The sequence below is a fragment of the Caretta caretta genome, chromosome 2 (genome assembly GCF_965140235.1).
Source record: "Caretta caretta isolate rCarCar2 chromosome 2, rCarCar1.hap1, whole genome shotgun sequence".
NCBI classification, from domain to species: Eukaryota; Metazoa; Chordata; order Testudines; family Cheloniidae; genus Caretta; species Caretta caretta.
The window spans coordinates 266,840,805-266,854,958 of record NC_134207.1 but is presented as its reverse complement, the minus strand read 5'-3'; the positions used below and the strand labels follow the sequence as shown (position 1 = coordinate 266,854,958).

At 58.4% G+C, this 14,154-nt stretch overlaps 1 protein-coding gene across 1 annotated transcript; it reads left to right on the top strand.

The window, feature by feature from the left end:
* Positions 1 to 10,449: 10,449 nt before the first annotated feature.
* On the top strand, positions 10,450 to 13,503 carry LOC125631108 (cyclin-dependent kinase 5 activator 1-like). Its single transcript, XM_048837310.2, has one exon. It carries the CDS (start codon positions 11,594 to 11,596, stop codon positions 12,527 to 12,529), a length of 936 nt encoding a protein of 311 aa, XP_048693267.1. The 5' UTR covers positions 10,450 to 11,593; the 3' UTR covers positions 12,530 to 13,503.
* The last annotated feature ends 651 nt before the right edge of the window (positions 13,504 to 14,154 follow it).

Below are 14,154 nucleotides of genomic sequence, written 5' to 3'. Positions count from 1 at the left end.
GTAGCCCATTCAGTCCTTGGCCTCCCTGCTAAGACTGCTGACAGGAGGGCTCATCCATTGCACATGTGAGCATGTCCCCTGGCGATGGGCTAAGACCCATTTCACAGAAGCCATCAACCAGTCCTAATTTCCAGTCACCTCGGACCTAGCATGGTTCTGAGCCAGTGCTGGGGAGATCTGCAACCCATGCCTGTCCCCTGGCCCATCCGACCCCCTGCGGGCTTGATCCCATGCCCCCTGCATCTGTCAGCCCCCTCCCCTCCGCTCCCTTTCTCCTTTGCTCTCTACCCTCAGACAATGGGCTCCCAGAGCTGGGGGCCAGATGTGGAGGCCGGAGGTATCTGAGGCTTCCCTGGCGCAGCGGCGTTTGTGAATTATTGATCTCCTCGCTGCGGAACATGAACATGCCGGGGGAGGACAGAACTCAGTGCCGCCCCCCCCCGCCGCCTGGCTCCCCACTCTGTTTCCATGGCAACCAAAGAGGAGGCGGAGGAGAGGGTACCCTGCCTAGGAAGAGGAGCAGCTTGGGAAGTCCCTCCTGAGATTAACCCTTTCATCTCTACAGGGACTGAGGCCAGGGTGCCGGGCACATCTGACTTAGGGAGCTGGGGATAGGTGCTTGAGTAGATGGACATGAGCCTGAAGGAAGGGGGGGGGGGTGAGGGACATAGCACCATCCAGAGGTAGGATTGGTTGGGATCTGGGTTTTCCAAGCCCAACCATGATTCCATTATGGATCCCACTTCTTCTGGACGCCCAAGGACCCTGTCCCATTGGAGATGAACCCAAGCATGGCAGTGGTGGCCCCGGATAGAAGATAGAGACTGGGAGTGGGGGGGGGGGCAAGGAGGGGTGGGGGTGTCAGCTCAGCCGTGTTTGGAGGGTAACACCTGGACATGATTCACTTCTCCATCTGCCCAGGTGGGCACTGATCACCTGCAGCCAGAGGGGCTGTATGCTCCAACCCCAGTCCCAAGAGGATGGCTGGGAGATGGTGGGAGGGGAGTGTGAGAAGGACGAGAGTCTCAGAGGATGGTTGGGGACAGAAATGGAGAGGGCAGAGAATGGTTTTAATCATAGTCTCTCTCTCCTGGCTTAGGCTGGGGTTGGCACCTGGGTGATGCCCTCTCTGAGATCTGGGGTCACTCGGCGATGGGGGGTTACCCTGTGCCCATGATGGCATCTGCCCATTGCCATAGTATTGGAGCATGTTGGTGTCAAGTGGGAGGAGCTTTGATGGTGGGAGGAGCTTGGCAGAGTACCACCGCCTACATTAGCCCAATGTGCTGTAGATCAGCCTTGATTTCCCTGTGACAAGGGACCAGGCCTGAGGAAAGAGACTGGAGTGTAGTGGAGGAGGAGGGAAGGAAGAGGAGATGAGAGATGAACAGAACAGGGAAAGGGCAGGGGAGTAGAGGGAAGGGTTGGAGATGGAGAATAAGAAAGTGGAATCCAAGAGGAGAGAGGGAGAGTGGAGGAACCAAAGCATTGAAGCGTTTGCAGGTGGGAAACCAGGCCTCTTTCTCTGTTCCAGCCACTCGTGTGAGTTTGTGCAGGCCCATGGGTGGGTTTCGGCACTCACCTCACTGTGGCAGGAGGCCTGTTGGTGCTTAGGAGCATGGTGTGCATGCACGTACATGTGTGTGACTCTGTAGTTGTGTATGTGTGTGTAAGTGTGCTTGCAGTTGTGTGCCTTCACCCCTCGCAGATGTGCTTGCATGTGGCCACAAGCACAGCTGGAAAGGCAGATCTCAGTTTGTGGGGCATTCCTGTCCGTATCCCTGTATACACATGGGGGTGTGGCAGCCTGTATGCAACATGTGTGCATGCCTATGTGTGCCCGCATTTGCGTGTGTGTGTCTGGTGGCTTATGCTCACTAGCCCTGTGTGACCCGATGCCCTGATTTATGGGGGGCAGGGATGGGGATTTATCTGGGTGCATAAAGGTTCCTAACTCTGCTCATCTCTAAAGTGACCTGCAAAGGGAAACCCAAACCATAAAGATTTGTGCCTCTGGGGGCCTCTCAAAAAACATATTTTTTTCTTTTAACCCCACAGCTAGTAGAGCTCTGAGGCCTTTGCATCTGTTTCTGCTGGAGGACTCCTTAGAGAACTGCAAGCCTCAACTGGGTCCGGCTCAGCGAGGGGCCATCTTTCACAAAGAGGACTTCTCTCCCAAGCGGTTGTTGGGTGTTTGAATTAAATGGGCACCAAAAACCAACCCAACGCCAGAGCTTTGACTCACAATCCCTTCCTCGGGGTTTCAGCTTCCTATAGATCCTGATCGTTCCTCAGTCACCACAGGGAAGCAGATACTTTACATGTGAACACAAGCCGACTCCCCCACCCCATCCCGACAACCTACACGAGAAGTAGCCGCAGCGCCCCCTATCGTGCCCCATTTGCAAATGGCTTTTATGAGTTCGGCGGTCTGCTATGCACTAAACTCAAGTGATCAGCAGGTGGCGCCAAGATTTTTGGCTCCAGCCCTGCTCAGACACATTGCACAGGGCAGGGGTGTTTTTTTGGGGGGTGGGAGGAGGACTGTTTTTTATGGCACCCAGCACCACAAACAGCCTTACCCTAGGCTATGAGCAAACACCCGCCAGCTGTGCTTTGCCCTGGGGGCTGGGGGTGAGTGTGTAGCACAGAGGCCCCAAGTTCAGGATGCCGTCCCATGGGGCCCCAGCCAACAGCATCACTGGGATGGCCATGGGGGGGTAGGAGCATCTCTCTTGGCAGCAGCAGGCATTATGGGGTGCTCCATGACTTGGGTGCTCCTGCCATGACGCTCTCTCCTTGTGCTCAGCCCCCCCAGGCCTGGAAGCAGCAGCCTGGAGCTCAGAGCAGAAGGAAGAGAGGGACAAAAAGCTGCGATCGAGGGGACACCAAGCCAGCCTCCGGACAAATTTGCACTAGAGGGGCCGGTCACTCCTGCTAGATGTCCCGGGAGGGAGTGACGGTGCGGGGTGTGTGTGTGTGTGTGTCTCTCCTGGGCAGGCCTGATGGGAGCAGGCAGGATTCTCTTGTTCTCCTAGTTCTGGTGGGTTTATCAATCTCCCACCCTTGGAAGGGGCACGTTCTCCCTGGGAGACACTGGCGTCGTCCCCAGCCTGAGGAGTATCAACCACCCCAAATTCCCCTTTTCCCCTTGGCTCCAGGCTCCGATTGTTGCCCAGGCAGGCTTCTCCTTCCTCAGGGCCTCCTAGGGCCACCCCCTTCTTGCAGCCTCATGTCTCCCAGCTGCCTCCCAGCCTTGAGGAGGCTGCAGGAAGAGCTGCTGGGAGTGACACTGCTTGCAAGGACTCACCTCCCGTGGGGCCACGCTGGGCCCCTGTGCTGGCTGGCCTCTGGTACCGGGAAGGGCGCAGAGGAGGGACGAGTCTCCGTGGTTGGGATGAGCCGCCGAGAGCGCATTATACCAGGGCTCGCAGTCTGCAACCACCGCTGACTCCCCAGTCACGGCCGGACCAACGCCCTGGATCTCGGAGCTGTTCGCCTCCATCCCCTGGCTCTGCTGTCAGGGTCGTGCAACCTCGGGGAGCGCCACTCTGTCGGGGACCCAGCCCTTCAGCTCTGCTTGGCTGTCCCGTGCCCAGGGGCCAGGGCTGAATGGCAGAGCCCAAGGCAGGGACTCTGGGACCCCGACCCCCGATGTCACCAGGCAGCGTTGGTGTAGCCAGTCCCAGGATATTAGACACATACGCGGGGTGAGCTCCTAGCTTTTATTGGCCCAACATCTGTTACTGATATTGCCTCACCCACCGGGTGACCGTGTCACCTTCACGCCCCACCCTCTTTGCCAAAGCATTTGCCCGTCCCCGAGGGGAGCTGGCAACGTGCTCAGTGAGAGGCGCCAGAGGGTGAAGCAAAGAGCAAGCCAGAGACTTGCCCGGCCCAGCTGGGCCGGTCCCGTGGTTGTTGTTAACCCATCTCCGAAGCAGAGATTTTCTCCCGGGATTCTGCACGATCCCTGCTCTGTCTCTCTTTGTTCCTGGGCTGCTCCCCCAGCACTGGAATTTCCCTTATTCCTCTGGAAGGTGCTGCTATGGCCTGAGATTTCCCCCAGTCGGTGGCTGCCCCTTCTCCCCTCCCCAAGGAGGCTTCTCCCCCCACAGCTCATCGCTCCAGCCAGCCGGCCTGCGGCTCCAGCTGTGCCACCTCCTTGCTGCACGAGGGTGCCCCGAGCGCGCACCCATCTGCACGGGGCCATCTCCGCCTAGCACATGCCCTTGGCCAGTCACGCCGCCGGTGGGCGCCTCTGCGCCTTGATCTCCACGCACCCGCATGGGAGGGAACAGAACAGGGCCCGCCATCTTTGAGAGGAGAGGGAGGTCCTCAGGGCTTGTTTCCACACAGGGAGGCAAAGCCGGCTCTCTCCTCTTACCAGCCATCAGCTTCCAGTGAGCCAAGCCAAGCCTGGGCCAGCCACCCCTGACCAGCTAACACGGGGAGGGGGAAGGGACCAGACCCCGAGCTGCACAGTTTGGACCATGGTTCTCCAGGGCTCAGATCCAGGCTTCTCTGTGCTGATGGGAGCTGGGAGGGTTCTGCAGCTCAGGACCGATCCATTCCCCAACCCAGCCAAACTTGGACCATTCTGAACCCTGCCCCACCGTGCAAATGAGGGGCAAGAAACCACCCTGTTTCCATGGAGCACATGTACAGAGAAACCCTACAGCCAGGCAGGACTGTGGGGGCTTGGCCTGGACACTGCAGAGCGTGAGGCAGGTTGGGTGACTGAGAAGAGAAGCATTGTTAGCCTCTCTTTACAGATAGGGAAACTGAGGCAGAGAGCGGAACTGTCACTTGCAGCAGGCCCAGGGCAGAGCAGGGCATAGAACCCAGGTCTCCCAAGTCCCATGTCAGTGCTCTATCCACTAGGCCAAATCCCCTCTGGTATTTCATGGATTAGTGACTGGCACACATGGTGAGCCTGGGTGCTGGGCCCTAGTATGTCACCACTGCTTGCCTCCCATTGGGTAATGAGTGTTCACTGCTCGAGGCAGGGTTATTGGTGCACACCCCAGCCCTTGGGAATTGATTGTGCAGTGCCACCGGCTGGCTGGCTCTGACGAGGCTGAACCTGTCTGTCTGTAAGTCGGCGAGTCACCCCCATGAAGTCAGCACAAGTTAGAACTGCACCCTCCAGCCTGGGGTTTCTTGTTCCAGCCGGAGCTGCGTGGGGCTGCGTGTAGCGTACCACCTGTACAACATACGTGTGTGCGTCTACCGCTGCCCCCTGCTGGATAGGATCAGACCCACTGCTCAAGTGTCAGGGAGTATGTCCTCCCCTGGTGGCAGGTCTGAAAAGAGGATGGTAGCCCTGCTGATCAGTGCAGAATGGGCTGCTGCGTCGGGGCCCGATTCTCCATTCTGATACATCCGCATCCCACCATTGACTTCATGGGAGTCCCAGATGCAACCCTGGGGGTCAGAGAATAAAGAATTAGCCCCCTCCACTTCTCCTCCTTGCATGGCTCTCACTAGATACCAGGTACCGCTCACTCCGAGCGCTAAGCCCCGGGTTCCGTCCCCCCGTTTTGCTCGGGGATCTATTTCTGTGCTCTGTAAGAAGTTTATTCTGGTGTTTGTGCCGGCAGCCTCCCCTCCTCTCCTTCATTTCCACAAAGGCTGCCCCAGAATAGAAAGCCAGCAGCAGGCAGGAGCCTATTCTTACTGAGGTTGAGACAAAAATGTTAATTGCTTGTTTTTTTCCCCATCAACCCCCCCACCCTTTAGCCCCTCCCCAGTGGCTTGTCCCTCCAGCCCCGAGTCTGGCGGCCTCTGGAACTGACCAGTGAAGTGTGTGTCCAGCACCAACAGACAGCAGCAGGTTAAAGGGCGTTGTGTGGATGAATCAGCGGTGCCCACCTAGAGCTGCCTTGGTGAAGCGCTCCTGCTTCGGCAAATCTGACTCAGAGCTGACTCTGCCCTGACGCAAGGGACTCTCCCACTGAAGTTCACCAGATGCGAGGCTCACATGGCAGCATGGCGTGCACAGGGGTGTCCTGGGGCTGGAGGCCACGACCTGCCCCATTTCATGCAAACCGGGCGCAGGCTTCTGGCACGGTGTGGACGTGGCCCTTGACAGGGCACCCCTGCTGTACACCGGTGGATGGGCCCCTACCCGAGAGGGAGCTGCAGGGAGTAACCTGAGCAGAATGCCCTGTACTCATCTTCACACTGGATCTTAACAGAGGCCCCAAACCTGGGGGCAGGGACCAGGCAGTTTCAGGCCACACCCCTTTTCCAGCATTCCACCCTAGCCCCGCCCACAGTCCACCTGGCTGCTCCTGCCCTAAGGACGATCATCTTCCAGCAGCAGCTTTCGTTGAGGGACCCCAGCACTCCACAATGGGTCCCCTGCTCAGCGCCCCCGCTAGGCAGTTTCCCCGGCTCCCTGCTTTTGGGGGTGGGGGCAGAGTGGGAAAGCGGCCCTGCGGGGATACTGGCTCCAGCAGTGAGCTTGGCAGGTCCCACACTGGATCAGTTTGCTCAGTGAGCCACATAAGAACAGCCAGACTGGGTCAGACCAGTGGTTCCTCTAGCCCCAATGCCCTATCTCTGACAGTGGCCAGTGTCAGGGGCTTCAGAGGGAATGAACAGAACACGGCAATTTATTGAGTGATCTATCCCCTGTCATCCAGTTCCAGCTTCTAGCAGTCCGTGACCATCTTAGCTAATAGCCATTGATGGACCTGTCCTCTGTGTGAACTTACCTAATTCTTTTTTTAACCCTGTTGTAGTCTTGGCCTTCACAACATGCCCTGGTGACGAGATCCACAGGGTGACTGTGCATTGTGTGAAGAAATACTTCCTTATGTTGTTTTAAACCTGCTCCCTATTCATTCATTGGGTGACTCCTGGTTCTTGTGTTATGTGAACGGGTAAATAACACTTCCTTATTCACAAAAAGAAAAGGAGGACTTGTGGCACCTTAGAGACTAACAAATTTATTTGAGCATGAGCTTTCGTGAGCTACTGCTCACTTCACTGGATCCAATGAAGTGAGCTGTAGCTCACGAAAGCTTATGCTCAAATAAATTTGTTAGTCTCTAAGGTGCCATAAGTACTCCTTTTCTTTTTGCAAATACAGACTAACACGGCTGCTACTCTGAAACTTCTTTATTAACTGTCTCTGCATCAGTCATGACTGCATAGACCTCTGTCAGATCCCCTCTTAGTCGGCTCCTTTCTAAGCAGAACAGTCCCACTCTTTTCAGTCTCTCCTCATACAGAAGCTGTTCTATACCTTTAAGCATTTTTGCTGCCTTTCTCTGTACTTTTTCCAAATCCAATAGATCTTTTCTGAGATGGGGTGACCAGAACTGCACGCTGTATTCAAGCTGTGGGTGTACCATGCATTTATATAGAGGCATTATGATATTTACTGTCTTATTATCTATCCCTGTCCTAATGGTTCCTAACATTCTGTTCTCTGTTTTGACTACCACAGCACACTGAATAGATGTTTTCAGAGAACTACGCACAATGACTCCAAGTTCTCTTTCTTGTGTGGTAACAGCTAATTTAGGCCCCATCATTTTATATGTAGAGTTGGGATTATGTTTTCCAGGGTGCATTACTTTGCCTTTATCAACATTGATTTTCATCTGCCATTTTCTTGCCTAGTCTCCCAGTCTTTTGAGAACCTTTTCTGACTCTCTGCAGCCTGCTTTGGACTTAACTATCTTGAATAATTTTATGTTATCTGCAAACTTTGCCACCTCACTGTTTACCCCTTTTCCCGGACCATTTATGACTATGTTGAACAGCCCTGGTTCCAGCACAGACCCCTGGGGGAACCTGCTATTTATCGCTCTCTTCTGTGAAAACTGACCATTTACTCCTGCCCTTTGTTCCCTGACTTTTAACCAGTTACTGATCCAGGAGAGGACCTTCCCTCTTATTCGATGACTGCTTACTTTGCCTAAGAGCCTTTGGTGAGGGACTTGTCAAAGGCTTTTTGAAAGTTCAAGTACACTGTATCATCTGGATCACCCTTGTCTACATGTTTGTTGACACCCTAAAAGAATTCTAATAGATTGGTGAGGCGTGAGTTCCCTTTACAAAAGATGTGTTGACTCTTCCCCAACAAATCACGTTCACCTATGTGTCTGATAATTCTGTTCTTTACTGTAGTTTCAACCAGTTTGCCTGGCACTGAAGTTAGGTTTACCAGCCTGTAATTGCCAGGATCGCCTCTAGAACCTTTTAAAAAAATTGGCGTCACATTAGCTACCCGCCAATCATCTGGTACAGAGTTAGTAGTTTGGCAATTTCACATTTGAATTCCTTCAGAACTCGGGTGAATACCAGCTGGTCCTGGGGACTTATTATTGTTTAATTTCTCAATTTGTTCCAAAACCTTCTCTGTTGACACCTCAGTCGGGGACAATAATCAGATTTGTCACCTAAATAGAACGGCTCAGGTGTGGGAATCTCCCTCACCTCCTCTACCGTGAAGAAGATGCAAAGCCCTCCTGCCTGATTGAGAAGGAAGCTCACACATGGATCAGTGCTTGGGGTGAGGGCGGGGGAGAAACTGAGATTCCCTTCGATGCTATTAACCATAGAGTGTATTAAGGCCCACTTCACAATTCAAATATCAGGAGTCAGACCCAGAACTCAGGAGCCTGGCCCCCCAATGAAGAGAGCTGTTTAAAGATCATGGTGCTGTTTTTTGATCTCTTGATTTTGGAACTACCCACACACCATGGTGCATTGCTGGGGGCAGGAAGCCACCAGGGCTGCCAACACTCCCACACATACAGAGCAGGGCAGTTCTGGCCCCACTCAGCATTCGCTCTCTCAGGGAATGCCTGATGTTGCAGAGTCCTCCCCCCTTCTAATTAATTTATTTGTGCCCCATCTGCCCACCCCACAGCCAATCAATTCATTATGCACCCATGTGACGAAGTGGGAATGTTGTTAATGTTTTCTCTGCATACTGTGTATGCCTCAGTTTCCCCTGTGTGGTACTCAAGTATCTAGGTGGTGGGATAAAGGTGTGTGATTGTTGCAGTGACCCCTAGAGGGCAGGTGTGATTGCTGACTGGCTGCAGAGAACCACCAACACTCTGTAGCCTGGCAACTGATGGCCGGGCCCCCTCCTCTGCAAGAATCAGCCACCCTTATCCCACTGCCTAGATACACTGCCTAGATACTTGAGTAATACACAGCTAAACTGAGGTGCACACAGTGTTCAGAGAAAACATTAAGAACATTCCTACTTTGTCCCAACCTGCAAGCCCCACACCAGTTCTACCCCACATCTGTGCCCCCAGAGCCCAGCAACTAATTATGCATTCCCAGCCCCCCAATCTGCCCTCTGCCCTCCCCCTCCATGTGCTCCTGCTCCTCCAGCATCTCTCAGGGTTCTTCACTCCCCTCTCCCTTCCCAGGCCTGGCCTTGCAGGGATGGAGGAAGGTGGGGAGGAGCAGACAGACCATCTCTCACAGGACGGGCAGAGGGAGCAGAGTTGCTGTGAGCTTCTGGACTCTTTCTGCTTCCTCTTCCCCTCCCCTAAAACTCCTCTTGGCTCCTTGGAAGCAGCAACTGGGGCTCATGACTCAGAGTGTCCGTTCGCTGCAGGGGTGCGTCCCTCCCCCAAGAAGCACTCGCGGCGGCCAATCCTCCGACCCTTGGACAGAGACAGGATCCCGGGCCTAGCTTGCCCAATCTGCGATGGCTAATCCTCTGGCCTTTAAGCTCCTTCCCCACCCCAACCACTTCCCAGGGCACAGGGGGCTGGGTTAGCCCAGCCCAGGGAAAGCTGCATTCCTCCAAAACTTTGTGTGTGGGGGGCAATCTGGCCAAGCAGGGAAGGCAAAAGACCCCCCTCTCCTGTGACGCTGGCAGCGCTGGTCCCCTCCAAGCCTGGGGGGGGGGGGGTCGGGGGGTTGAGAGGACACACAAGGGGCAGTGGCTCAACACCGGGCCCTGCCTGCTCATTTGCACCCCTCACTCCTGGCCCGGTCCCGGCCTCACCCCCTCATGCCCTGCAGACCTGATATCCCCTTGCTGCCAGCAGCAGCATCCCCCATCGAGCAGGTGCCCGCAGATCCGGCAGCCCGTCAAACCCTGTGGGGAACGCCACCCCCATGGCCCCCTCACTCCATTGCCACTTGCCCCCCGCCCCCAGGCTGCAGGTATTCGCACCCTCCCCCCCGTGCCTGGTAGAGCCCGCTTGGGGGTGCAGCCTGGGAAAGGGGGAGATTGCCTAGGGCTGCTGGCAAGGGGGGCATATTGGCGGGTACCCTAATTGCCCCTGCCAGAAGCCATTCTACCCAGCCTGGATTCAGCTCAGCCCATCTCCTGGGGCGGGGGCCTTGGCGTGTCGGGGGGAGAGGGGCCCCTGCCTGTCTGTCTGTCCGCCCGGTGAAGTCTATTCCAGCGGCCCAGCCATAGGGGGAGCACGAGCCCCACACAGCCCGGCTCCCTGCCTGCCCCACGGGGCGAGGATGCCTGCGGGGGGACGTGGCTGCTAAGGACCATCCCTCGGTCCCTCCTCCTCCTGCTCCTGCGATCCCGGCGGCTCAGATGCGGCAGGTCTCCCCAGGCAGCGCCGCACCGGGCCGGGCCCCGCAGAGAGCCGCGCCTGGGGGGGCAGGAAGAGGTTTGCTGCTGGACCCCCGGGAGAGCCGAGCGGGCCGGATTCACCCCGCCCCGGGATCGGGCTTTGCTGCGGCGCCCGGCCGGGGGCCGCTGCTCCGGGCGGACCCGTGACCCCCCCACGGCAGGAGATCCGCTGGCGCATCTTCCCTGGGCCGGCTCCCCAGCATCTCCCCGTAGGGGGGACCCGAGATCGCGGCGGGAGGGGGGCCGCCGCCCGCCCCCCCCTCCAGCCATCTCCGCCGCGGGGGGGCTCTGAGTGCAGAGAGGGGGGGCCCCGCCCGGAGCCTCTAGATCCCGGGGTGGGGGGCGCGGCTGCCGCCCAGGTAGCCAGGCGAGGAAGCGCCATCGCCAGCAGCAGCCGCCGGCTCCCTGCGGCCGGTGCCAGCCCGGATCTGTCCTCGTCCCAGCCCATGGCCCGGGGGCTGCAGCCGCCGGCGATCCGGGAGCAGCCCTGAGCCCCCCGGCCCAGGGGCTCGCCCGGCTCCCTGCCTGGCTCCCGGCGGCGGGACGCGAACCTGCGCAGGAGCCCGCCCCCCGCCAGCGGGCCTGGCCGGCGATTGGATTAGATGGAGCTCGGCGCGGCTGGCAGCATCCTCCTGCCGGCTGGGCTCGAGCCTGCTGCTGCCTCGCCTGCCCGGGCTGGCCACGCAAGACTGAGCCTTAATTGCCTGCACGGAAGCGCTCCGCAAGACGGCTAGTTACGTGCACGCGTGCCAGGCTGTTAATTGCAGGCACAGGACAGGACCGCCATGCAACGCTGCTAATTAACGCTGCGTCCGCCGCTGCCACATCGCAGGCAGCCCGCTGCCCGGCCAGGCTGCTGGGGAATGGCCTCCCTGCCGGACGGCGCGTCGCTTGCAGCCCTGCCGGCTTGCTAATTAGCTGCATGCGGGGATTTGCACTCGCAGCCCCCTTGCTTTCGCTGCCTGGCTCCCGCCCTGTTGGCTCATCCCTCCGCCTGCCTCCCCCAGCATGGGCACCGTGCTGTCCGTCTCGCCGGGCTCCCGGAAGGCCAGCCTGTACGAAGAGGGCTCCTCCGGCTCGCCGGCGCACTACCCGGCCCTGCCGAGCGCCAAGGGCGGGGGGCAGAAGGGGGACAAGCCCCTCAAGCGCCACTCCATGTTCATCCCGGCCTTGACCTGGAAGCGGCTGGTGGCCTCCACCAAGAGGAAAGGCTCCCGGGGCGGGGGGAAGGGGCCCGCCCACAATCACAACCACCCCCCGCCCCACGCCAAGGACGTGGCCCTGCTCAACCACGAGAACGTCAAGAAGTCGCTGTCCTGCGCCAACCTCGCCAGCTACGAGGGGGGCGGGGCGCCGCTCAGCGCCCAGCGCATCTCCACCACCTCCGTCTCCTCCCTCAAGCCGGGCGCCTGCCCGGGCGGGGGCAGCTCGGCCTCCCCGCGGCGCGTGGTCGTCCAGGCCTCCACCAGCGAGCTGCTCAAGTGCCTGGGCGAATTCCTCTGCCGCCGGTGTTACCGCCTCAAGCACCTGTCGCCCACGGAGCCCATCCTGTGGCTGCGCAGCGTGGACCGCTCGCTGCTGCTGCAGGGCTGGCAGGACCAGGCCTTCATCACCCCGGTCAACGTGGTCTTCGTCTACCTGCTGTGCCGGGAGGTGATCGACGGGGACTCGGTCTCCAGCGAGCACGGCCTGCAGGCGGCGCTGCTCACCTGCCTCTATCTGTCCTACTCCTACATGGGCAACGAGATCTCCTACCCGCTCAAGCCCTTCCTGGTGGAGGCGGCGAAGGACGCCTTCTGGGACCGGTGCCTGCGCATCATCGACGCCCTGAGCGGCAAGATGCTCCGGATCAACGCCGACCCCCACTACTTCACCCAGGTCTTCGCCGACCTCAAAAACGAAGGCAGCGCCCGCGAGGACTTCGCTCGCGTCCTGGACCGGTGACTGGCTCGGCGCCCCAAGGACCAGCTGCGCCCCTCCCCGCCAACCTCGTGTGCAGCGCAGCCCTCTCCCTGCTGTGACCTTTGAAAACCAGCTTGCAGCGAGCCAGGGATTTTCCTCTGACTCGCCTGGGCCAGCTCTCCCCCAGGCCAGGCCAGACGCCTCCAACCACTTACAAGGAATCTGGCTTGGCTGTCCCCCCGCCCCATGAGCCAACAACAAGGGGTGTCTGTGTACAGCGTGGGGGAGGCAGCCTTCAGCTCCGGTGTCTGTGTCAGAGACAGAAGAGGAGCAGCCAAAGGCCAATAGTTTGATTCCCTTTTCATAGGCCAATAAGTGCCTGTAGGTTCCCTCCTCCCCCTCCCTGCCCCCCGCTCTCCCCCCCCCCCCCCAGTGCCATGTTTGTGGCTTGTTAATGTCTTCTTCTTTCGGGTCTGCTTGGGATGCATTCCAAAGCGATGGGGAGGATCTCAAATATACACAGACGCTCGGACACGCGCTTTAGCTTCGGTCGGTGATGTATTTGTACAGGTGTGTTCTTCCCTTCGAACTAGCTCTGTCTTGCTTAGAAAACCTCCCGCCCCCTCCTTGCCAGACACTGGGCCAGCTGGTGCGTTGCACTGTCTGATAGTACCAGTCCCGCCGGATCCTTCCTTTTTGTACCTGTCTGATCTCTGCAGCCTGGACTTGGCGCTGGCTGGGGCCTCTGTCCCAGGATGAGGACAAGTAGCTGATGTCCCCTCCTAAGGACTTTCCAGGTGCGTGGGGGGGTGGAGGAATTGGGCCCAGGCTGTAGATGGAGGGTAGCAATAGCATGACTGGCCTCTGCATGCTTTGATTGGCCTGGGCGTGGCCTTGGGAACCGAGGAGCCATGGCTAGAAGGGTTCGAACAGGCCGGTGTCTTTTAAAGTAGCCAGGTCCCCTAGGTGTTGTGTGGTGTAAGCAGGGGAAGGGAGAGGATGGAGGAGCTGAGAGAGGGCGGGAGGGGCAGGGCTGGCTGGCTGGCTGGGAGGGGACGGAGGGAGGGGCAGGGCTGGCTGGCGGGCTGCGGGGAGAGGGGCAGGGCTGACCAGCGGAGGTGCTGCAAGCCTGCTCATTACTGGTTTCGTTTGTGAGTTCCCTGCCCCCTTCATCTGGCAGGGTGAGAGTGAGCCCTGGACTCCTTTACTCCCTGATCCCCGCTGGGTCCCTGTGAGTGTTGCTCCCCAGCGTTACGTTGACTAAATCTCATTTGAAAAGTCTCCTGTACCCCACCAAGCATGAGGGGTGGGTTCGGCACCTGGTGTCTCTCTTTGCTTGCCTGTCCCTTTGCTAGTCTGGCTGCAGGATTGGGGGATGTGCTAACCCACTCTCTTGCTGTCTGGTGCTTCACCAGCCTTGGGTCCAGCCCCTTCCTTTGCCCCCAGCCTGGCTAATTCAGCCCTACCTCGCAGCGCCCTTGCCGCGTACCCACTCTGAAGAGGGTTTGCAGCTAGGATCTAGGGAGGGGGTGCGCAGGATCTGCCGCAGGGATGATGCTGGGGGAGTAGAATGGCTGGAGGATTGATGGCTCTGGGCTGTTCCAGAGGAGAGTGTCCCCATAAGCAGGGGGGTGTAACTGGAATGGGCTGCGGAGGGGCATGGATAT